Genomic DNA, 26488 nt, shown 5'->3' with positions numbered 1-26488 from the left:
GCATCCAATGATCTACACAGATGCATTATTGTAACTTAAATACGATGAAGGTAAAAAAGAGACATAAACACCTGCAGTGATCCCTAAAACGACATGTGAGAGCAGAATATGGACAAAATAGAGTGGCTAAAAAAGAAATAAAAATCTATACCAAATACCAGGTGTGCTGCATTATACAAACCATACTAATCTACCCCTTAACGATGACTGATGAAAATTACACCAAACACATGTTTAATCTTCCCTGTTTTCCTTTTTGAAGAGGAGTGTTTCAGGATGTCAAAGATGAATATTAAGACATATTCAGTTCTGAACTAACATTGGAGCAAAGCTTGTTCTATAAGTAAAGTACTGATATTTAAGGAAGGACAGGACTTTCCTGCATATTATTTCTACATACTAAATTTAAAAGCACAAGCATCTCCTGAACAACATGTAATCCTGATTCAAATGCAGACATGACGTATTACAGATTTAAGGATTACTACAGACATTCGTCTCTATGAGCCAGGAAACTCAAACATTATAATTCCTAATTTGTCCCCAGAAGATGTACAAGCTGTATTGTCTATGAGAAATGTCTTCGCACCATCAACTAATGAAAAGATTTCAAGAAAAAAGACAAAACAACCTCACCCCCCAAAAGTATCACACTCCTCTCTTTTGGATTCATTTCTTCAAGTTACGGCTCAAAACACGAACGACTTTTAAGTATTCCAGAAACTTTAACCCACACATCCCATAAGAGTTTTGTGGTGACTGTGACAGAAATGACATCAGTTGCAAAACTTGACGGATAAACATAAGACAAGATACAGATAAAACCCCTCAGTTATAAGCTGTTTGTGCTAAGATATCTCCCATTTTCCATTTCTGAAGTTAATACTTGCAGAAATGCAGACTTTGGACACTAACTCCCATCCGGGTCATCTGTCACGACCGTCTCCTCAACAGAACATTGAGGGACTCGAGGAAGATGCGAAGTTCCTGCTACTGTCCAAGCTCTGTCCTGTTCATCAACCAAGGTGAAAACCACATTTTTCCAACCCAACGCTGTTATTCTCCGGGTCAATGACTAAAATGCACCAGCCCGTGTGTACTATTCTGCTCTACTAAAGAACCTAATACACCAGGAAACTCTCTCATTACTGATGTCATGCTGCTGTATTGAAGATGACAGTCTTTAACCAAGCATGAAGCCCTCATTCTCGCTCTCCTGAATGGCAATGTGTGTGGACAGAAATCCTGAAATCCTGCAGCTTCAGAAATAAAAACTGTGTCACATACAGGTTTAGACTTTAAAGAAATAATCAGCTTCTAACTTTCAAAAGAAGCCTCATTTCTGCAAGGCGCTAACAATGGTTGCAGTATTGCTGCTAATCCCTGAGTTGTGGCAAATTCTTACCTGTATGTTTGCTGGTTACACAAATAAGACGCAGAATTACACACACGTGCAACTTTTGCCTTTCACCTTTTTGATATCAACTCCTAATTAGAAGACGCAGAGTCTAGTTGATTATCTTCAGTGTCAATCCTTATATTAAAAAGAAAAGGTTGTCACCTCCATCTGAGGAAGAAAGTGCTAGAGAAGGAATTTCTTCAGCCCGGCTGTTAGGTTGGAGTCAAAGGCATCAGCTGATGGTACCTGTTGTATATTTTGTGTACACACTACGGCTGACACCTTTCCTCGTCTCCCTCCCTGCACCTTCATCCTCCTCAAGCGCTGGTTGCACTGCTCCCATCATCTCCACAGTGGCTTCTCTGAGTTCAGAGCCCTTTTGAAACCATCGTGCTGCACAGCTACCAGTTCAGAAAACCAAGATCAGTCACAGGATGATCTGTACAAAATAAAGGAAAACTATGTGCATAACATTTCTTTCTTGGAATTGAGAGTATTTTTGGCTCAGCATCTTCCTCTGGCACCTTTACATTGATCTCTATTCTTTTCATCCTTCTCAGTTTGTCCTTGAATTCAGTTGATGCCACTTTCGTTTGCTGAATGACAAACAGGCCACTGCATCCTGGGGCAGAAATTTCTCCAGACTTATTTATGTTTGGAATGAACTGTACCCTGAATAAATATTTAGTTTAAATGTAAAATCTAACTATATACTAAACACTCAAGTCCTATGAAATACCAGTAAAATAAAATATTCCAGTAAATATATCCATTTATGCATATCCTTGTTTATATTTACTACCCACCTCCAAAAAAACAAAACCCAAACCAAGCTCAAAATTGCATTAAGAGATCAGGAACAACATATTACACCCCAACAGAATACTGACAAGGAACAGTGTCTGGAGCAGAAACTGTTGCGTGGAGGCAGAGCAACGGGAGCAGTTTCCTTTCTGTACAATGCAGCACAGACTTTTAAGAGGACACAATCTGCAGACTTTTCAATCTACTGCTTTACTTTCCTTTCCAGAATCAACAGCGTCGCTGTTTTGAAGGGCGCAATCGTACGTCAAAGTAAGAAATCATGGCTCTGTGCCACAATTCTACCAACACGAAGCACAAAGATCAGGGAGCTATTAGAGAGATTATTTCTTGAATACCATGAGGTGGTATTTTTGACAAATGGCATCCGATGCATTTGTTGAGACAGATTTCAGTTTCCCCCATATGCATGCCTAATTACTACATTAACGAAGGCTATTGCTATAAAGGAATAGCAATGCTGTCTCTGCTAAACCTCCTTGAAACTCATGCACAGCAAAACAAACATTGCCTTCCATCTAAATGACTACATTAGAAGCCATTACTGATTAATGTCGCATATTTTCTCTCAGCCTCTGATGCAAAAGATGCCAAAGAAACGCTATCACAAGGGTTTGTTTGCACAGCTTTAGAAATGATAGTAATCTACTAAGCAGCCGACACAATACTCAGGTAAAGCAGGTAAGAATTAATTGGTACTTTCCCCCCCTCCCCGAATCTCAGATGCTGAAACTGTTTTTCCCTTTATTGAACCAGCTCGGCCTAGACTGGCTTGTCCCGCAGTGACATGTATATTGAATACAAATCAGACAGCATAGCTTTAAATCTGTGTTGCAGCTCTCATTTCCAATTCGAGAACTGTACTATAATCATAAGCTTCTGCTGGATGAAAGGAAATCAGCTCTCTGAATATTAGCTAATGCCACATTTGCAAGTCCTGAAGAGATCTGTGCTGTTTAAAAAAAAAATAGATCATTTCTCATGAACCTATATATATGAATCGCTTTGTACTGCTCGACTGATAGAAGCGATGCCTGTGCTGGGATTAAACCCTTTTCATCATAAAACCTCATCTGGTTCGGAGTCCAAGTCCATCAAACCTTTTCCCTTTAAAGTCCCGCCTTTGATTCTACATCAATTTATTCAAACCGCAGCTGGGTGGCTGAAAACGAAAGGACAGCATCATTTAAACCAACCATGTTCCTAACTTGAAAGAAGGGCTATAATTAAAAAAATGGGCATAAAAGAATGGAAATGGGATAATATTTTTTAATGGTAGTTCAAAGGCCGACAGATGTCAGAGCCTTTGAAGATGTCAGTACACTGAGCAAGAAGTTGCCATTAAATAGTTTGCCTGAGAGGTGAAGCAGCTTTTTAATGACTGAAAAAGCCCTTGCAGACACATCCTTGTGTTTTTAATTTGTCAGAGTTTCTGCAGTATTTTCTGATTAATGACACATGATTATAACTGCATAGCATACATATTTTTCTACTTGGTTAAATGAATACTTTATTCCACATTCCTTCAGTGCCAGATAAGAACAGGAAAGCTTTACTACAGAGTCCAAAACTATTCAGATTGCTCAAATATTTATGGTAATTTGAGGGGACTGGCCAGATACAGAGCTACTATGTGTTGCTACCTTTTGTTCTTTAATGGTGCTATTACTACTGCCATCACAATGTGCGTGCATTAAGGGAGCATGGGACCCAGGAATGTATTGTACCCTTCTTGGGCACTAAACAATCAGAGCTTTCATAATTCACCAATGAACAAAGTCATCAAATCAAAGTAACATTTAGAAAAATTCCTCAATTGATCCTAAACAATACAAACAATGGCTGCCAGTGCATTGTAAGCGGAAAATAACTGTTCTCAGAAAAAAAACCCCAGAAAACAACAAAACATACTGCTAGGAAACATCATGTTCAGAAGAAAAACACCAATATCTATAAATGCAGATAAAGTCCCCAACTTAGGCTGAGAAGATGCTCCTGCAACATCCTGCATCTCTCTGTTAACATATGCAAACATTTTCTATTTCCACCACCAATGGAAAATGTAGCAGCCCAAAACACAGGCACAATTAATTTCTCTTGCTCCCAGGTCACTGCTATAGTGTTTTGTGGAGGTGCTGCCAAGCGGAGCAGGTGGAGCACTGGGAATCTCCTCAGCCCTGCGTAAGGACAAGAAAAGCCAGTACTGCTTGATTACATTTGATTAATGTGCTGTTCTTTCTGTTCTTCCAACCTGGCTTGTTAAATGGATCATAAATAGAAATGGGACGGACTAAGCTAAAACTTGATGTACAGAGAGACTTAGCGGAACTTTGAGAAATCAGTTGCTGGTCTCCACAGAACATTCAGATGATCTCGTGAGTATGAATGGTTGGATTGTTGCAATCCGCATCCATCAGGAACCCCTTTGTGAGAACCACGCTGCCCACCAGCAGCCTCGGAACCGCGGGATGCTCACTGCTGCTCAGCAATCGCAGCCACAACTGGATGTGAATCCAGCTGTTAGCACCACCGGCTCTGCTGTGCGTTCTCAACACCTTCTAGTCATCCAGCTGCAAACACAAGCGGTGGAAATTTTGAAAAGGAAAAGTCTATGGCTGCAGAAAGAGATGTAATCCTGAAATTTAATTCTCCCAAAGGTATTTACTGAATGAAAACAGGGTCCTGCTAGGAAAAAATAGGACTATGTTAAGATTCCACTATAAGGAACGTGTAGAAGTGGACTACTCCCACTACAAACAATTGCACACCCAATTTCCAAACAAGCTGTAGTCTTCCCTTCTCAGGATATTCTAACATTACCTTCAAAGATAAATTAGGCTCTGCTTTGCTTTTTAAATAAAACTATCATGCCTCACTAGAATAACTTTATCATGAATCTCATGATAAAGGGGAATGAGCTCCCCTCATCTGCTTGTCTCCAAAAGCCGTCGATGTCGCCATCATACACAAACACGGTACTTTCTGATCATGTTCAGTCATTTCAGCACTATGGTAAAAATAGGCAAATAAAACGGTGAATTTTAAATAGTTATAGTTTAGCTGAAATAAAACTCCAGAGAACAAAGGCACTTCTCTAAGCTGTGGGACTTGCTACTGAATTTCAAATTAATTTTACAAACTAAAAGAACAGTACCTGCAAAAGATGTATCAGGCTTATTAATAAACATTACGAGATTCTTTTAAAATGGGAAATATCAGACACCCTGAAAATAATGTTTTGCTACAGAAAGCCATATAAGCATGCAAAGCTGAGCCATTCAGGTTCTATCCATTAGAGGGCAATAATACATACACACTCATACATATATACATACAAACACACACTCTCTCACGCACCCAAATCTGACTTTAGCAGGAAAAATAGTATTTTCTCTCTCATGTTACCAAGGGTATATTGACAGTTTGGGTTTTGTTCCATTCTCTCCCCCTCCACTCTTCAACAACGGTGTCTAACTGATCAAAAGTTACAATAACAAGCTATTTAAATTTGCTTTCCTACACAAACCAATAGTTTCAGAAGGCTTACAGTTAGTTGTTACTAAATGTAGCTTGGACAGACTGAACAACTAGCATTTAGATAAACACATAAATCATTATGGGATTTCCCAAACTCTGAACAGACAAAAACGTTCCTCATGTGTTCATCACCCACCGAAAGTCCCACACTTTTCTGTTCAGTCCCACACGAAACCTCTGATAGCAGCAGCAACTGCAGACATGGCGAGGATCCAATATACTTCAGATGTCTCCTAATGCTACAGACAAATCACAGGAAGGCATTTTGACTATGTCACGAGCAGAGCCACTTAAGGGACGCAGCTCATGTGCTGCACCTTCTGTTGTCTCGCTCAAACCATGTCAACCTACTGATAAACGTCGTTGTTTATCGCGAGTCCTCAAGCTCCTTCTTACTGCACCCACTTGTAGTAGCCTATAAACACATTTGTGTTAGGAGATTATTGGGACAGTTACATATTCTCACTAACACAACATAGACTCAGATTCCTGAGAGGATCCCAACAGTACAAATCATTTCCATCAGTCCCTAAACTCCCACTTGTCAGCATCCTCCTGGTTACAGCACTGAGTTCACAGAACACACAGGCAGCTGTGTCTATCACATCGTGACCAGAATGACCAGTAATTCCTACAAGCATCTCAACTACAATGATTTGGGTTTGTTTGCTTGGGTTTTGGGTGTTGTGGGTTTTGGTTTCGGTGTTTGGTTTCTTTTTAGTACCTATTACTTTGCAATGATCCATCTGTACTTCATTAGCAATTCAGGTAACAATTTCAACTAATAGCTAGTTGTTTCCACAGACTGTCGAATAAATATGGATTTTATATTATCCTAGAGGTTTAATTGAAGATCTGAATTCAACTACATAAGGGCCAAGATGAAGATACAGGCTGACACGCTGCCCTGTGTGTCACCCCAAACAGCACATGTGTCCCCAAGAGCGGGGGACACCCCAAACTCAGAAACCTCTAATGACACCAAACACAGCAGAACACGTCGCTATTTTCAAACATGCCGCAGTGGCCGCCTTTCCAAAAATCAGTTTCCTCGCTGTTTCTCTTTTTTAAATTCATTTTACAGATGCCAATACAGCAGAAAGCACAGACTACAAAAGAATTCAAGCTGTCAGGCGCAACTTTAGAAGAACCGTATCATCCATAAGAAAGACAGAGTTCACTCTTCCTGGGATGTTCAGATCTGTTTCAACTCAAAACACTGTGTCAGGTTTTTTGGTCTTTTTTTCTTTTTTTTTTTAAACTACATCAGTGTTGTTTTTCTGAACTCTGAAGAACAACTTTAAAACCTGAAAATGGAATATTCACAATTAGGCAAATATTTTAGGGGCCAAAGTTTTCTTATTTGCAATATTTCAGGAGGGCTTTTATATATATGAATAGAAATTACTATAAGATGTGTAATTGTAGTTTGCAATATATTGTTTTCTCCATTAAACAGAAACCTACGGCATCCTTGACATCGATTTCTGTCATTTTGTCATGATAAACACTCAGATATTAAGTACCTTCCACATCATGCACCCAGGCATGATTCCAATTAGTGCCGAATAGAAGACAAAATGTCAGCCTAATAAGCTTCAATTTGCAAAGTCTTTGAACATTTGATGATATCATCACTTTGCCAATCATTTCTTGTGCTTTGGCTTCTTTTTTTCCACATCACCTTCCCTGTCAAAAGAAAGTCTTTCAAATGTACAGAAGCAGAAGACGTGAACAACGTCAGTCAATGGCCTGACTGAGCTGAAAGAGCCAAAAATGACTCCCCAGTACATCAACAGAGAACTATGATGTGCACAATATTCCCTCAAAGCTAATTTGCTGCCAACATGTAGAGTAATTGGGGGAAAAAAGTCTACTTTAAAGTCATACTGTGAAAAGTATTTTTTTCGCATGAAATCAACACTGAAGACCTTAAATCACTGTCAGTCTGCGCCAGCTTTTCAAAATGAAGAAACAGTGTTTGTTAAAGACGATAGTCATTTCTTCAAAGGTGAATGGACCAAAGAACAGCTCTGCTGGCTGACTTCATATTCAAAATATTCACTGTATTTTAAAATAATGTATTTTCTTTCTAATTTGTTTCTTAGGAGGAAAAAAAGAGTTTTCAAGAAGAAAAAAAGACAAATTGAAAACAAAGGCATATACAGTTCCACAGGGTTGAACACACAAGGGTAACACACGTCCAAAGCCAGTAGCTGAGGACTCATGAAACTTTCTCCATGTGGAATTTCCCCAAATGCAGAATATAAAATCCCTGCTCTTATCTGGGTGTAGGAAAACACAGAAACACAAATGGCAGCAGAAAAGATGATGAAGCGGGACGGGCAATGTGGGGCGACACAAAAGACCACACGGGCTCTCCAAGGCTCAGCCAGGACGGCAGGTCCCACCCGAGAAGCAGAGTCCCAGCTCAGGAGATGGGCAACGGGCTGTTCTGAGCTGGATCCTGGACAGGGGTCACGGGGGCTGGGCATAGCACATGGCCAGAGACCCACCGGCTCCACCACCCAGGTCCAACGCGACTCCTTGTGATGCGCCGAGTTGCCCCATTTCTTTGGTTTGCGCGTCCCATGGAGCCCAGTTTGCAGATCTTCCACGGCATGTGTTTGTTACTTGCTGCTCAGACCCGGCAGGAGACAAAACCCAACCCACGGGGCGTGGAGCGCTGAGTCGGTGCTTCGGGAGAAAAGGAGATGGAGCAGCTTGGACGGGTGGAGCTGAAACAGGTTTCTGGAGCTGAAACGCGGGGAGTTGGGAGCTCACAGCGATGGTGGCACCAGCGCTGGAAGAGTGAAGATCTCCTGGCTGCCCCTCCGGCTGATGGGTGAGCAAATTCCAAACATCTGAGGCAGAAAAGGGGATTTTGAAGAGTAGCTCCAGGCACTGGGGTCGGGCCATTGGGCAAACAGCTGCAAAGATGTTGAACGGGAAAGCACTGAGCCTGGTGTCCGCGCCAAGATGTAACATCACCTTCAGATGCGTAGATAACCCATCACAGGGGTTGGGTTTTTTTGTTTATGGTTTTGTTTTTCCCCCTCATAGCTCCTGTCTGTGAAACAGAGAAAAACTAGAGAAGTTTGTTGTTCTTCCTGACTAAAGCGACGCACAGGGGAACGAGCAGAGCGGTGGTCGGGCACCCAGGACACTGCAGGATGCCATAAGCATCTCAGCTGCAATTTGTTACTGGTTTTCCACTTAAAGGTTTCTCCATAATACTTTAATGTGGGAGCGCGCGGAGCTTTATGGATGGTCTCATATTTCGCAGCTGACATATCTTCAGCCAAAGTATGTCAGCTACAGGAGAGGGTAAGGCTTTTCACTGGCTTTGGGAGTTCTTCTTCCTCCATCATAAACCACATAAAAGAAAAATACAAATGATCAGCTCTCCAAAATTGCTATTTATTACCTCATCATGAAGCCGCCTACTGGACTCTGCAGTGGTATTGAGTAATATCATTACTTAAACCATAAAGAGGTTGTATTTATTACTCAAAATTGAGAAAATTAGCATCCATATGGATCCTATTGTTTTAAGACCAGTAATGCTGCCAAAACAAGTGGTGTTAACATTCCAAACTACAGACTGTCATAATTTCTCATCTAGTGTTTCATTCTTTCATTTGGTATTTATAATACCTTTGAATTGAGGAACTGAATGGATCATAAAATCTCTCATATCAGATAAATCATTTAACAGCTAGCCTACTGTTCAAAACCTGATTTATGGTGGCAATGAGTGAAAGGAATTAACATCTGCTGACCTAAGGAAGACAGACTAAGTTGATTTGGGATAATCTTTCTCTAGTAAAGGGACAAAAGAAAAAGTACACTCTAAAAAATTTAACTACTTAATTTGCAATACATAGCACCTTGGTAGGTAGTCAGACAGGATATCCTAAACTTCCATCCCTGGAAAAAATTATAGAGTGAAACTCCATGAAATCAATTTCCAGGCATGTGAGGAATAAAAGAGGGATTGGGAACAGCCAACCTGGATATACTGAGGGCAGATCATGCTTGACCAAACTGATTGTGTGCTACAGTGAAACAACAGACTCTTTCGAAAGGAGAGAGCTGGCAATGTCTTTTATCCTGACTTCAGTTAGGTTTTAATGCAGATTTTATAGCATCTGTATAGTTGAACTGAAGAAACACAGAGTGGATGGGTGCTCTGCAGAGTGAGTGGAGAACTCACTGGACCACTGGGTTCAAAAAGGAGAAGTCAACAGGCAACCAGTTACAAGTGGCATTTCTCAAAGGTCAAATGAGGCTGATACAGATTAACGTCTCCATCGAGGATGGGGACGACAGGACACAGTGCAATGCTGGGGATGGCAACTCTTGGGGAAAGTGGTCGTTATTTTGGAGAGCATGGTTGCCATTCACAGGGACTTCAAACTCCACATGCTGGAGGGAATGGGCCACTAAGACCTTCGGGAAGTGCACCAAACTAGGTTTATCCACCTGGAGAAGACCAAGGAGGAATCTAATTGCTGTCTTCAGCTGAGTATAAAGAGGTATTTCAGAGAAGAGAGGGGCAGACTCCTCTTGAAGGTGGCAGTGAAAGGACAAGCAGCTGAAGATCCAAGTTATAACAACAGACATTCCAACGGGATATAAAGGGAAAGAAATTTCACAATGGATTAGTCAAGCAGTGGAGTAGGTTGCTCAGCGAGGTTGTGAAATCTCCATCATTGCAGACTTTCAAAACTCAGTTGGACTTGGCCTTGAGCAACATGATGTAATTTTGAAGTCAGAGCCGCTCTGAGCAGGAGGTTGGACATGATGACCTCCAGAGGTCCTTCCAACTCAAATTATTCTATGATGTTGTGAAAAATCTTCAATACGAATGCTGATCTCCCCTTAGAGGACGTCCCTTCAGCCATCCAGTGGAATGCTTGAAGTAGATATCACTGTTGTTTTCCAAACTGCTGTACTTGTTCTGTGGACTAAAAGTCAACTTCCTTCTATTCAACAACACTGTCAAGCAAAATTAGAACACCAAAAAGCAACTTTCAAAAAACTAAATAACATTAAAAAAGAACGTTGTGAGTAAGGCCCCCCCCTCTCTGTACACCAGACACTCACCAAGCAAGTTTAGTTGTAATATTTCGATCAATCTCATATTGCAGAAACTACGTTCAAAAGAGAAGAATTAGACTTTTACACTTGGGAGTCTTTGCCGCACACTAAACTTCAAATAGAAAGCACGTGCTCCTTTTATTTCAGAATCAAGAGCTTATATTGCAAGTTGACCATTTCTGCAGAGCAACACAGTGGTTTTGCCTCTCTGCTTAGAAATTACCTCCAGTCATTGCAAATGCTGCAATTACTATCACCTCTGCTGTGTTATGCTGGTGTAATTGATCATTTATTACTTTATTCCTTTATATAACTTTAATTTTAAAAATAACTTCACACCATGTATAGCTTATTGTCTATTGGTGTTAATCATTCATTGTAACCATCACACACAAACCCTACATGCAAAGCCACACCTAGTGTATGTGTTACAAACCGGCATAAAGATCCTTCACTCTGCTGATGAGAAAGGCTCATCTCATGTTTTCTCAGATAAATTATTCTGTATTTATTAACGTCTATGCAGGGAATAATCACTCTTTTCTAAAAATGGAGTATTGGTATAAAATAAAACTAATACCATATGATATAAAAGCTAAATTACGTACTCTACCTTTTCAGCTGCCAATATTGAAAATTAAAACAAAAACCAAACCAAAATGTTGATTACAGTGTAATAACAACTACCACATATATTCCGTTTCACATAATATAAATAGAAAGTCCATTTTGCTGAAAAGAGCTCCATTCCAGCATCAGAGTTCATCCGATGTGATGAGCTAGTTTCTATGGCAACTGCTTTCTCTTTTACATACACTGGAGACGGCACAAAATGTCAGTTCTCTCCTAAGCTAACTGAGCATTTTTAATCAGCAAATGATAATTTATGCACCATTAGATATGGCTTCCAAAGATGTTTTTACTAAACATTTTAAATGCTGAACAGCCTGAAGTCTGAAAGGACAGAGAAGCCAGTTGAGTGGCACCTCCTGCACCGAAGTCTCACTGTCTCATTTCAGTCATATTGTAAAAAGCGAGAGCCGAGGAAAAATGTGGAAGAGATCATAGATGATCACCCGCTACAGCACGGGAATGCTTTGATGGTTCCATTAAGCGAGGAAGTGGCAGATGTTTATAGCTTGTTCAACAGCCCTTTGAAAGGCACCTCGAGCAGAAGCAGCAGCTCCGACGTGGGGCCACGAGCCGGGTGTCTGACACAAAACAACCACCATGGCCCAGGTTGAATATCTAATAGGACCCATCATCAGATCTGCGATTCCAGTAGAAATTCCCCATCAATGGGATCCACCCAACCCTGAGTCACCGACAATGAGTAACAACCAAGGGAAACCACGTAAGCACCGCGACAAATATTTGGTACTTTGAATATTTTACATCAACAGTCATGTTCATTATCCTGGGTGGATTGGTGGTAAATTAAACATGCTGCAATACAGTCAAAAGCTTTTGTTTAGGAAAGGCTAAAAGGGAACGGCTGTCTGTCTGCACAAGTCTGACTGTCAGCCCAAGTAAAATATAACAAACAAATATTTAGATTGTCCGCACAGAAAGCCTGCAGAGCAAACAATGCATTTCTTCTCATGCCAAAAGCATCTTCTATTAAGAAAAAAAAATCAAAGTAAAAACAAGCCACAGGATTTATTTACTCAGAATTGTATACAGAAGTGACTTCAGTAGCACCATCAACATCTGAATGTTCACAGGCTACATCTATCTGTGCCCTCCAGACACGAGCTAGCAAACTGCTGCCACTGATACCAGCCAAACGCCCCTGTTGGAACGGGTGTGTGCAGATATCAGAACAATTCCATGAAGGAGAAGAGCTGATCAGTGCTTTATCTGTACGGTAACAATAGGGCCTTTCAGATCAAAGATTAAGAAAGTCTCCTATTGTGAAAAAAATGCTCCCAAATTCCTTCTGTCTTAGTATAGCGCAGAAAAGTTACTGTTACAGCAATACTGACATGCAGAAATCATGTATGTGCTAGGGAATTTAGTTATCATTTAAGTATAATTATATAATTATATAAAGTATATAATATTTCTACTATATTTTTCTGTGTTTTCTCGTGTCAATAGTTGATAAAGCTTCCATCCCATCAGCACAGTACCGCTGCGGGCTGACTACATATACGGAGGCAAAATAAATCTCTTCTGTTTCCCCCGCTTTGTTGATACAGTCATGATCTACACAAAACCATAAACGTGCACCGAGGATTTGCTGGAGTGAAAATACTGATCATTGCAGAAAGATGATCTTACAAGTGCAAAGAAGGACATTTTGGAAGAGGAGAAGCCAGAAGAGAAGGGAAAGGATGCCCTGCACATCGGGAAGGAGCTGCTGATTTCGGAGGAGGTGGATGGTAAAGCTGAGGGGATTATGGGAAGCGCAAGGAGCAGGATAGGAAAAAGGAAAAGGATGCGTCGGCCATGGAAAATACCTTATTAAGTCATCTTGCTGCCTCCAACCTGCTCTTTTTTTTATAACGACCTCCATTCTCAATGCGTGTGTCTGTACGATTTCAGAACTGCTCGAGGTTTTCCTTTCCCAACCAGTACGGGTTGAGAGCCCCAAGACACCCCCAAACACCAGTGATCTCTTATAGCAGCCTAATTGTTAAAGAGCACAAACTTCAAATGTTAAAATTAAATACAATGACATCAGTGACCAACACTGGCAAAACGCGCCTTGGCGCTCAAGCTTCTCCTGACCCAATTACGAACGGACGAAAACAGGGGATTTGCCAATTATCTCGTAACAGAACCTAGGAAAGAGAATTCAGTTTCCTCACGGAAACTTCTTTTCTCCTCTCGCTTTAGTGCAGAGCCTTGTATTTGAAGTTTCAGGGGTAACATTTATCTTCTTTTTCTTGCCCGAAGGTCAACGGTCAAAGAACAAGCACGAAAATGATCCAACTTTGTACGGCAGCTGGAACGTGAGAATCTTTGAGCTGGTTGAGGGCACGTGTCAGATGCTGGGGAGAGAATGAGACTCGCAGGATAAAAGGGAAATAGAAAGGTACAACTGGCACCATAGCCCATCTGGCATCGGTTATTAAAATTTCCTAACCTTGCTATCTTATTTCACAGAAGCAAACGAGATGTATTATTCTCTGTAATCAGAAGTCTTGCTTCAGTAGCAAGGCTGTTTTTGTTAAAACAAAGGACGATCTCCATCAGCCAAGATGGTCCTTGTTTTGTGAACTAGCGTATAAACTAAAATTATGGAGGGAGGCGGAGAACGAATGGCCAAAGTGTAGCTTAAAAACGCTCCTAATGAAAATCCAGATAATATTAAAAAAAAGCCTAAATTAAATAGAAGTAGTGATGCAAAGACACTCTTAAAAAAAAAAACAGAAGTCTTGTATTATTAGCTACTATTTAAAGAATAACAATATTATGGCAGTTCATAGAAAACATATAGGATTTAAAAGACTACAAGAACACAGCATGGTATAAAAGCCTTTGTACTGCTTTGACTTTTATTGACCTACACGTCAATTTACTCCTCCCCAAGCATTACAACCCTAGGTGAAAAAATCAAAGCAAGCCTCCCAGAAATGGATAAATCCAAGAACTAAAGAAGAATGCAACTGTTACCCAGAAATTCATCAGCAACACAGAAGGTGATCCACGTAAATCAAGTTCCTTTCCTGAAAACATATTAAACTTGTATTTCAAAGCAGCAGCAACATTATTTTATATTGACTTAAAATCTGGCAATGGAAATGGTTATTTTTATACTTCAGTTCTGATTAAAGCACTAATAAATGTACTCATATTTGAACAAAATCTCACCATTTTGTCCATTATCATTCACAGCAGCTGAAGACCTACGTGAAAGTAGAGACTTTGTATATGCAATTAAAAATCATCTTTTCAGTAGCAGTATGATAAATTGCTTTGCATACTCAGTCATCGCTGTCTTCAATATTACATTAAGAAACACGTATTTTAAACATTCACTACCCTTTCATATGGAAAAGGTTTTAAGGAAGAATAACAGCGAATACCTTTAATAACAGTGCTTTTACAGCATTGAACAGATAGGTCCTTCAAACCAACCTACTTGTATGTGATTAACACTAATTATTATTTAAATTTTTTTAAATACCCAGCAAATCTACTTTTCGTTTAGCGAAGCAAAATGGCCTCTTCTCTTGTTTCATCGCGCAGTCACCGTAATATGAACCAATCCTAAAAATTACTGCTGTCAAACCCGGTTCAAATTTAACAGGTTTTTTTAAAGTCTATATAAAGTCATTAAATCACTTTGTTAAGAGGCTGCCAAACGTTTCATAAATGACAGCGGCCATTAGCCACATGAGATGTGTAAAACACGCATTTCAGTAAAGATGTGCAACGACTAAATACCGCAATTCCATAAGAAACACCAGGATTGTCTGTTGCGCTCACTACAAAGACAAAAGCGAATTCTAATACAATGGCCAGAGGAAGGAACGAAGAACAATTTCTTTTCCAAAATGGAAAAAATATGCGTCCTTGAAAGCTGATAGACTCTTACAGAATTTAAATAAACAACAGCTCTTCTAGTCAAAGGCACCCGCATTTTCCTCCCTGATTTACATGTCATTCTCATGGCAGCGATGTTGAAATGCCTGTACAGGGATATTCAAACTACAAAGAAAAGCCCTGTAAAAAGGCCAAAGTTTTTGCTATTCAAACTGTTCAGATTTTCCCAATAGCTGCGATAATTTTCAGCTTTTTACATCGCACCTGTAGTAGCATTTTATACCCTACTGCACATAGAAATCACACCCAGCATTGGGCTCCAACCTTTGCCAGAAATGACCCACAACAGAACGAAACAGAGGGAGATAGATTAACAAACACCTCCCAGATCCTCTGAATTTGCTTAAGATTGTCCCTTTACCTTTGTATCCAGTGCTATACAGATCAATACTACAACTGCGGTGGACGCTGGCGGGTAAACAGAATGATTCTATATAGTTCTAAAACTGTATTTTCGAGTGCTACAGCTCTGCACGCAAACACAACGCCAGGAATGCAGGTGAGAGGACGATAACCTGGAACAGGCACCCGCCACTCGTTAGATGGTTAAGATGCGTCTACCTTGGGCCAAGGAAAAACAATGCAAAGATAAAACCCAATCCCTTCAACAATTTAAATCTTCCTTCACTCTTCCAAAGTGGAGAAAATAAAGCGGAAGGTTTAATTTTTCAGAAGCCACCTGAATATGCTCTTCCCAAGCATTCCCACAAAAGTATCTCTCGTTTTCCCTGGAAAACCGTAATGGTGGTAATGGAGAAATAAGTCCAGGCTCTGCAATATGTCCCTCATCCTCCCCCTACAAGCTGTTTGTTTTCCAATAGATTTACTAAAGCCGGGTTTTGATAGAGTCTGAGTTGTCCAAAGGTAACAACAACAAATTAAATATTCAGCTTCACTTAGCTACATTATAGTTGCCAGTAAAAGACAGAGCCTACTAGTCTACAGAAAGTAGAGAGAAAATGCCTCCACGTCAGTGTCTTACATCTCATAGGGAAGGCGGTGGTGCGCGGAAAACATACGTCGTTAAAGATGCTTCACCAAAATGTCCAGTTTGGGTATAAAATAATCCACGCATGATAAGTAATTTTAATGCTGATCAGTAAAGATTATTTTCTGAATGTGCTCTAAACTACAAAAATCACCTTAAATTTTTAAATATTGCCATCGCAGGCCTTTGTAGTATAGGCTCTTAGGAAAATATACCATGCCATCTTTACAAAATAATATTGAAAAAATGCAGTAAGATGGTTTTTGAGCTGAAAACTCATAAAGATCGTTTTCCATGCTGACAGTGCGCATTTCATCTAGAAGTTTGAAGAGTCAAATGCTACCCCAGCTGGGGGTTATTCTGCCAAATGGCTTCCAACAGTGACCACAGAGATGGAGGATGGGAGGGGTGCGTGCGTGTGGAGGAAAATAAACGTGATGGGAAGCAACTCCAAACCCACATCATCTTATCAAACAGCCGACATACGTAGCCAAACACACAATGCAAATCTAGAATACAAAGCTGAAACATAAAGACATGAGCAAAATGAAATAAAGCCATTTGTGAGTTACCTGCAGAGATTTAAAACAAACAAACAAACAAACAAAAAGCATACGAATGAAGCAGATATAATTCATATGGATTTGGGCAGGAAGGAGAAAAGGAGGGGTGAGTGTGAGGGCTGGGGGGGGGAGAAGAATAGATACCTTTTTTTCTTAAACAAATCCATCATGAAAGAAAATGAGACAAGATTATAAATAGGCCGAGTTATAGCGCACCATGGGATTTTTAATCTGGCTACCTGTGGTTTTTGCAGTTAAAGCCCTATTCAGCACTGGGAAGGGAGGGGGGAAAGTGGGTTAAAAAAAGAAGAAAGAAAGAAAAAAGAAAACCAAAATCACGTTTATGTGCCAGTTTCGCAAATGCTCACACAGCGTGCATCACCAACAATGCTGGCAAACGGGAAACACTAATTATTAGCATTTTTCTAATAAGCGTACGCCTTTCAAACGCTATTGATCGTTACCTGGCCGTCTCGTTTCCGGCATTCTTGGGTTTGAGTCTCGTGCTCTGCCATGGCAGCGCGGAGCTGTTTTTCCAGTTTCTCGATTTCCCGTTCGTGGTCTCGGACCAGACCGTCCTTCTCTGCGTTGTGCTGCTGGAATAGGTGCGTCTTCTCCTGTTCATGCTCCAGCTTCAGCTCCACTATCTGATTGGACAGGGAGGAGTACAGTTCATCAATAGAACATCCTTGTCGTCATGACAACTCGTCTACAGCTTAATTTTCCCCTTAATTTCATCAAGTTGGCAATTTTATTTTTACGTCACTATTACCTCACCTTTTAAAAAGCCACCCCTTAGCGTGACAGAATTCCTCCAGACAATTCCAACAATGGAGACAACCGAGCAAATCCAGCGCATCCTTAACCAATTTGTTGGTACAAATGTCGGAGCGTACGGGGGAAAAAAAGAAAACAATTGCATTGTCGCATTCTGTGTACGGTCGCCCCGCATCCTGCTGCTGCTCATCGGGCTGAGGTTCCTAAATGGTTAATCGCCAGCCTGCTCTCCCCTTCGTTTAAGTATATACAGGCAACCCCCCACCCCAGCAATTAAGTCTTTTAAAGATTTCTTTATGATTTCCAAAGCGAAAGCTCTTCAACGCTGGGGTATATACAGTTGTCTTTAAAAAAAAAAATAATGAAATAAACCAAAATAATAAAAAGAGAAAGAAAATTATAAAAAAACAAAGCTCTATTATCCCGTTGTCAGCTACGCTACCCCAACATAAACAGATCTATGTGCTCCAGAAGGGCACCTGCTGTGCCGCAAGCTTGCGCCATGATTTCAGAAGAAGCCCCGTCTCAATTCTCAGGATCCTTTTTCCCAGTCCGCATCACACTGGATGCTGTGACCTTGGCCGGTTTGAGCCTCTCTCCGCCGGCCTGAATGGCAGCCCCAGACCGAGGGCCTGGTCGCCGCGGCTTTGATACTAATCCCCCCGCCGGCGCACAATGGCACCCTACCTGGCCTGCACGCTGCGCGCCAGGCCGCCTTTGAAGCAGGTGATGAATAGGGACGGCAGGAAGCCGCTTCCCCACTGAACCCCGGGCCACACAGCTGCTAAGAACAGTCACTTGGATTTTTCTTCAGTTTTGGTGGATTTCGGAGAGAGGGGAGGGGGGCGAGGAGGGGAAAAAAAAAAAAAGAGAAAATAAATGCTCTTATCTTTATATGGTGGGTTATTTGCAGCGTGAGAAAAAGGAGCGAACGGGAGGAGCCGGCTGCGTGTGCGCCGAGAACGCGCCGGCACCTTATCTTAAAGCTGTAGCAGTCAATTCGGGGATGATATTAGCCCTCGGCGTGGCTTTCGGGGTTTAAAATTGGACGTGGAGTCCAGAAGAACGTGTTTTGTGGAACTACGGGTCGGCGTGTCCCGGGTTTAAAAGTAAAATATGTCGGCCGTGCTGCAGCCGGCAGCGGCCTCCTGAAAATGGAGCAAGTAGAACAGATCCAATATTCTACAGTTTAACGTATCTACATTATTTAATAATACTAAAGAGCTCATTAACAGAACTCTGAAGTCCCTGAAGGAGTTAACCCCCCAGGAGGCATATATTATGTGTACTGGGCCTGGGATCCTTACACAAAGTTCTTTAAGTCAGGGTTTTGCCCAAGGTTTATGTACAAAACTGGTTCCTTTTCACATCTATTGGTGGCCTTAGTGTGTCTAAATGAAAGAATTCTTGCTCCCTAAAGTAACTGTAAAGCCTTTGCCTTAGTTACAGGAAAAAATGTTGAGCAGTTTTTCATAAATCAGACCTGATTAAAAAGCGATGGTGTCAACAGGAGAGGTCTTTTTATTCAAACATTTTCTTAATTCCTGGGTTTTCAGCTGATTGTGTCATGTAAGGTCCACAGTAAGAGAGCTTGTTAGGAGGAACTTCAATTATTTGGGTTTCCACTTTTTAAAACTAAGACAAGAAGCAGCAGCACAGAGAACATGTGCCCGCAGGGGGCAAGAGATGGACCCTGCTTCTTCAACCCACGTACGACACCAGTTTACCCGACTAAAGCTATTACAGTTTTGCTTCGTAATCTCTTCACTTAGAGCATTTACACTATAGATGCAAAGGTTTTGAATCACAGAGGTGGAAAGAGCTAATAGGGACCGGTCCTTGTGCAGGCAGGAGGGGCAGACCCCGGTCTGTACGTGGAAACAGAAAGGGTGGCAGCGTGAGGGGACGTGTTTGTAAAAGGCAAATCTGTTGAGGAAAGATCCCCTCAAAGCAAAGTATTCCCCGCGATGGCTTTGTTTTGCTCTTCAGAGGCTTCTGGCAGGGAGCAGAGGTGGAGAGACAGGAAAAGAGAGAAAGAATGGGGACCGCAAGTTCAAAGGCCTAGAAAACCATCATCCCTAATGAATATTAACAAGTACTTCACATTCGTAACCAACAAAACGTGGGTTTCCTGTACAAATAACGTGAAGGGACAGAGTGGCCATTTGATTGCACTGCCGAACACCCACTGAATCTCCTGTTCTCCCCACTACTGCTGCCAGGCACTGCGGTTTCTCTTCCACTCCTCCCTCTCTCTTGTTCTTGTATTGTTGTTGGGTCTTATTATAAAGGAAAACAAATAAATCAATGTATACCAACAAAAAAATCCACCAAAAACAACCAACCAAACCATGCTGTTTATCAGCAACAAGAGGACTTCATCACAGGAAGCCGCATGAAAAATATATTAATTCTTCATAAATCAGTATGGATTCTGTCTCTTCTTTGAGGTAGAGCGCGCTTTTATGAATGATATAACAAAACCACCTCTTTTAAAAATTGTATCATGTTGAGATCTTTCTGCATTCGCCCCCCGATGCTTTGCACTTCAGCAGATTACAAATGTCCGCTTGAATTCAGTACATAAATGTCTAAAAGATAGACGGGTGTAGGAGCCACATGCTTCAGACAGACAAGCAACACGATATTCACAATGGAAATTAAGGGCAACACTGAAAAGATACATTAATTAAATAATAGTGCGTGCCCTATTACCATAATCAGATCAAATATATGGTGGCTTAGATGTTCTCTCATTTTGCTGTCCCAAAGATGAGATTCTCTTATTCTCTGTGCATCTGTTCCTACCTCCCACCATGGCCTGGACACTAAAACAAGGACTGTCTGACCCCATAGAGCTACAGGGTCATGAAACACTTATTACCAAGTAACACACAAGTATTTTAGAATCATTATCTCCCCTTGCATTAATTCTTCATTTTTTAATTCTTTCTACACCAGTAGGATAGAACCATATTCAAGGTAGCAGCCCCCAGTTGGTTTACTAAGCCACCACCAGACTTACAACATTTATTTTAAATCTCTGCTTTTAACTGAAATTTAACATTTTGTCACTCTTGCGGAGAAAAGAGAAGACAAACTTCGTAATAAAAAGCTAAACAAGATTAACCCAAGAACTGTGACTATCTCATGCTATTCACTGCCATAAACACGCACAAGCTGGCGATGCCAATCGTGCCCAGGACACAACACCGGAGCTGATGATGAGCGATGGCCTAAGGCCGACTTAACTGCACTCAAACGTGGAGCAGCTTCTGCCCAACCTGCTAAAACGAGAGATAATCTAATAAAGACCTAAAGTGAAATCGCGCTGCTGTTAGCGCTGGTTCAGTTTGTACATCTGAAGAACAACGATCTACAGTAAACAGTCTGCTGATTGCAGGAGATATTTTCAGAAGCCAAACACTTGTAATACAATCAACGTCAGCAAATACCTTTTTAAAGTCCCTAATATAGACAAGACCTTCTACTATCCAGTTTTTGCTTCTACATCACACACTAAGTTTAGGCTTTCAATTTTAGAACAATTTCGACTTGTTCTCAAGAACAAGTATGCCTTTGAAATTCTTTTTATAGTCCCCAAAGGAGGGAAAGGAAATTAGTTAGCTCACTCCCTCTTTGAAAAATGTAGCTGCTACAATAAATATTTGACACCAAAGTATGAAAATTCATGTAAATTTATGTCCACAATTTCAGAAATATTCTAAGTAACACTTATATAAAATAGAGCTTTGCACAGCAGGATGATTTTATTAGAGCTATTTGGGTATGATTGAACTTCTGAGGGCTGGAGAAGCCACCAATAAGTTATACACGTCGTGTCAAAGAACTGAATGAAACTCCCTTGTACAGCATGCATATGGCATGTCTATTTTTCAGCAATTCTACCTTATAGGTGTTTGTAAATCAGGTGTCTTCATTACCATTGCTGTGCTCAAAACCAGCCCCAACCTCTGCCCAGCATGGCACACAACACACGATCTACCCCCAAATTACAACTCTGGTAGAATCCAGCGTTTTCTGTCTCCTAAGCCTATAAATAAATGTGTTTCATGAGGATATGGGGATTACCCATCTCTGCAAATACACTGCTTCTAAAAGTAATCTGATCTAACAGGCTGGAGGATCGAGTATTAATCACGCTGGGCTCTGGCTTAGCATAACTTTGGGCAGAAAAGAGCAATCTTGGCTGCGAGGCGAGGGAGCAAACAAACCAGAACTACCGTGCGGCAGATAAATCATGTGGATTTTAAAAGTATGCATTTTTTTGGAGATTTTGCTATAATTTCACACGCAAAGTACTCCCGAGATAAAAGGGTTGTAATGAGCCGAGGGCAAGTGGGACAGTGAAAAATACATCAGTGCAGAACCATATATTACCACTGAAGTAGCAAATATATATAGGGTAATGTACACGCATAGCAAATGCATTTTACTTTCTATTTCATTGCAGGCTGCAATAATTTAATTGGCATGACTGTGTTTCCTGTTATACTTCACCTTCTAATCAACCGCTAATAACTGTATTTCAGCTGCAAACTAAGAAGTGCAAGAAATTCTCTAGAAGAGACGAGCTGGTCTGTAGCCAAACCGCAGTTTGATTTATCCTCCCTGCTACAACAATATACCCGAGTGCTCTCACTAGGGATATAAAATGATATACCTGATCCGGAAATTTTTTGCTTATAAAGGCCTTCCAGAATTGTAATATTTTTAAAGAACGGGCAGCACAAGCCTCACCTCAATCCTCCTATCTTCCCCATCCTCCTGCCATGAGTAAATTTGATTTCAAATCGCCAACATATTGGAAATGAAGCTGCTTCCCTGCGATTAAACCCCACTCAGCGCCGAGATGAACATCAGGAGGTCCCGCTCCCCTCCTGCCTGCTCCAGTAAAGCCAATGGGCTCTGCGAATAGAAATATTTATTATCCGAACTAATATAACCTTGAGCCACTGCAATACCTGCATGTAGCAGGTTCTGGTATAGCATTTACAGTGCAAATACCCATCTGCTGGGTTAACAATTCCGTAAACAGCAATGGAACAGAGAGATGATTTCCACCCACTCTTCTCTTAGAGGTTAAATTCACACCCTTTTCCCATTTGCGAGTTTTAGCTGTATCATAAAGTAAAAAGTTGATGCTGACGATTGAAGAAACTATTCCTCAGATATTCTGCGCGAATGGCATTCATCTCTGTGTTAGGATGCTTCAAAGGAAACATTTATGCATCCTAGATTAATTTATTAAATGAAATTTATGCAGCTTGTTGCTGATGACATGAAAAATTTAGAGCCTCTGCAAATGTGCTCGTTTGGCCTCCATGCAAGAACAGACTGTATTTCAATTATCTTGGGCTATAGACAAAGAGGAGAGGAACAAAGCTTTTTACAAAGACTGAGTCCTTATAACTAAACCAGCATACTAAAAATGGATGGTGAATGTCTGAATACAACTGGACTGTCTAAAGTCCAGCTAAGAAACGCCTGGAACATTGGTGTGGCTGAGGAACACCAGAAGAAAAGCTAGCATGTAACCGATTTCAAAGCGATTTTGTTAAATACGCGGTCAAATATTTCCGAAGGTGTCCTGTTTCTTTCCTATTTGGCTAAATAGGACAAGAAAACAACTCTAATTATTCCCTCACAAGGGTTACGGAAGTCAGAACCCAACAATAAATGTTGCAAGAAAGGATTTCCTGAGATCCAGGCAGATTCTTCAGCTATCACGTAACAGCTTTCCACTTTGCTATGGAAGCATGAAAAATTATTAGTTTAAAATGGAATTAACATTATTAGAGACAAACCAAACCAAAAGGCATATTTATACATTAAGGTTGGCCCCCAAAGTCAGAAGGTACGTCCATAACGCAGCAAGTAACATCATCCCACTACCACAATAACTCATCAACTGCTTTGTAGTGTGTTCTCCCTGCTAGGAATGTGAAATTTCACAGACTTTGGATCTCTTATTAATTTTGCATCTCATTTTTTTCCACAGTGAGTTCTAGCACTTCAACTATTGATAGCAAAACACAGGTGCAACAGTGATCATAGAGCTCTATTATTGTATTTTTCTGCCTTAAAGGACAAGCTAATGTCATTCAAACATTAAGATCTCCAGAAGTTCACTGAAAGTGTTCCATACAAGGCAATTTATAAAAATCTGCTTAAAATGAAGGTGAGAACATACTTGATTCTGCTGTGAAATGTCGCTATGTGACGTCCCGCTCCACCATGCACCACAGCTCGAGACACGGGCTCTCACAAAGTGCCCACAGAATCCCAGAATGTCAGGGGTTGGAAGGGCCCTGGAAAGCTCATCCAGTGCAATCCCCCCATGGAGCAGGAACACCCAGATGAGGTTACACAGGAAGGTGTCCAGGCGGGTTGGAATGTCTGCACAGAAGGAGACTCCACAACCCCCCTGGGCAGCCTGGGCCAGGCTCTGACACCCTCACCATGAAGAAGTTTCTTCTCAAATTTAAGTGGAACCTCCTGTGTTCCAGTTTGAACCCATTACCCCATTGGCTGTCACCGAGAAGAGCCTGGCTCCATCCTCCTGACACTCCCCCTTTAGATATCTGTGAACATGAATGAGTCCCCCCTCAGTCTCCTCTTGTCCAGCTCCAGAGCCCCAGCTCCCTCAGCCTTTCCTCACACGGGAGATGCTCCACTCCCTGCAGCATCTTGGTGGCTGCGCTGGACTCTCTCCAGCAGTTCCCTGTCCTGCTGGAACTGAGGGGCCACAGCTGGACACAAGATTCCAGGTGTGGTCTCCCCAGGGCAGAGCAGAGGGGCAGGAGAACCTCTCTGACCTACTGACCATCCCCTTCTAACCCATCCCAGGTCCCATTGGCTTCCTGGCCACAAGGGCCCAGTGCTGGCTCATGGTCACCCTGCTGTCCCCAGGACCCCAAGGTCCCTGCCCAAGCGACATGGATATGGGAAAAAAAAAAGCCCATTCCCTAAGTTTTCTGTCAAATTCATCTGCCTAAAATCCATTATGCAAGGTTTGGCCACACGCTCTTTCAAAAATTCGTAAAACTATTGTGGCAGAAACGCTTCCCGGGTATTTTGGGCTAAACCGAGGATGTCATTAGAAAGCGAGGAGGAAAAGGGGAAAAAAAAAAAAAGAAGTAGAAAAAAAGGAAGGGGGTGCAAAAAACCAAACAACCTTTTTTCCTGTGCTGACAGTGCCATAAAGCCCGACCGTGGATGCCGGCGCCATTTCAAAGGCAGGAAAAGCCGAGGCCTTCGCTGTGGTGTCCACCAGCTTTGAAGTGCCGGGAGCAGCTGCTCCCAGAGATAGGAACTGCCGCGCCGACGGAGCGGGGCTGCTCTGCAAAATATACTTTCAAATCTAACAGCTGCGAGTAGAACAAAGTTGAGCTAAAGTATGTTTAAAGAAAGGGAAAAAAAAAAACAGGCCCCCGGTTTCTGTCTGAGAGTGTTCTCAGTGGATACTTCAAAAGAAAGCGGCGCTGAATCAGATGGAGCTGGATCCAAATACTGCGAGGTCCAAAGCTGCTTCTTTGCTTTGTTAATGGATTCGATGAATTTGAAAATACTAATATTAACTGCCACAGCCTTGTGTGGTTTTTTTCCTAATTCTTTTTCAAGAAAAATAATATAAAATATATATCAGTTTATTTATTAATTGATATCATTATCAGATAAATAGCAATATCTATCAGTATACCTGATGTGTTGGCAGAGCAACCTTTCAGCCCCACAACCAACAGACCTTTTCCAGCCTCATCATCTCTTTGAAATGAAAACTCCTGCAAAGCACAGGCAACCAGCACATACAGCAGAGAGGTCCAACCTCAGCTCTCCAGTTCCTACACTTACGTTTCTCAGGCTGGAGAATGTGATAACACATCACTTTGTTTGGTTCTTCATTACCAACTTGATTAAATTCATGGGCAACTGAATTGTCCGGTGTGGCGCCCAGTGTTACTTCACCACTACACAAAATGTATCTGAAGGTCAATTTTCCTTCCCTTTCTGTATAAATTCAATGCGACAATTTGATTCAGACACTTGAGGCAGAACATCTCAAAGCAATTGCTGCATTTCCCAGGTAACTCGAGTCATCGGTTTTTGGTTGGGTGACTATTTCCCCACTAGAAGTCTGTTGGAGCCCTGCTTAAACACACCACCAATTCTAATTCACCGCTCCATTTAAGAGTTTAAATCAGTCTTTTCCTCCCCAAGCAACCACCAAAGAAATATCCAGTAAAACAAGGCAAGGAAAAGTCTGCTTTAAAAAGGGTTTAGAAGTTCTGAAGCATAAATAGAGAATAACAGAGAGAAAGAGAAGCTGGAATTGCGGAAAGGAAACGTTCAGAGCGGAAGAGCGGAGCCCACGCTGTGCGGCCGGAGGAGCTTTGTACTGCAGAAGTGACAATGCAAAACGAACGTTTCCAACCATAACCCAGCTGGAAGGGTCACAGATTTGTCATGTTTGCAAGTTTTCAATGAACACTCCAAATGAAGGACGAAGAGAAATACATTTTGAAAAGGGTATGAGCGGGATTCCTCCGAAAATTCTTCTGAGACTCTCATTGTTTCACTGTTTAGTGCTGAAAACCTTGCTTTGCGTTTCACTGACGTTTCACAGAGTCTACCTGTTCTTTCCTACAGCTAAAAGTAGTTTTCCTAAATACAAAAAGTGAAGCAGTAAACATCTCCTCTTAGTAGAAAATGCTTTCACTGATG

General features: G+C 41.3%; 1 protein-coding gene across 1 annotated transcript in view; it reads right to left on the bottom strand.

The window, feature by feature from the left end:
* Nucleotides 1-26488, bottom strand: part of CEP112 (centrosomal protein 112) — a gene marked incomplete at both ends in the record, with an annotated part of 144138 nt that overhangs the window by 62979 nt on the left and 54671 nt on the right. The window contains one exon of the mRNA XM_080356772.1: nucleotides 17431-17613. Coding sequence (XP_080212898.1) covers nucleotides 17431-17613 — 183 coding nt within the window. The remainder of the gene's footprint in view (nucleotides 1-17430; nucleotides 17614-26488) is intronic.

Source organism: Nesoenas mayeri (genome assembly GCF_963082525.1).
Source record: "Nesoenas mayeri genome assembly, chromosome: 19".
NCBI lineage: Eukaryota > Metazoa > Chordata > Aves > Columbiformes > Columbidae > Nesoenas > Nesoenas mayeri.
This window is presented reverse-complemented; position numbering and strand designations above follow the sequence as displayed.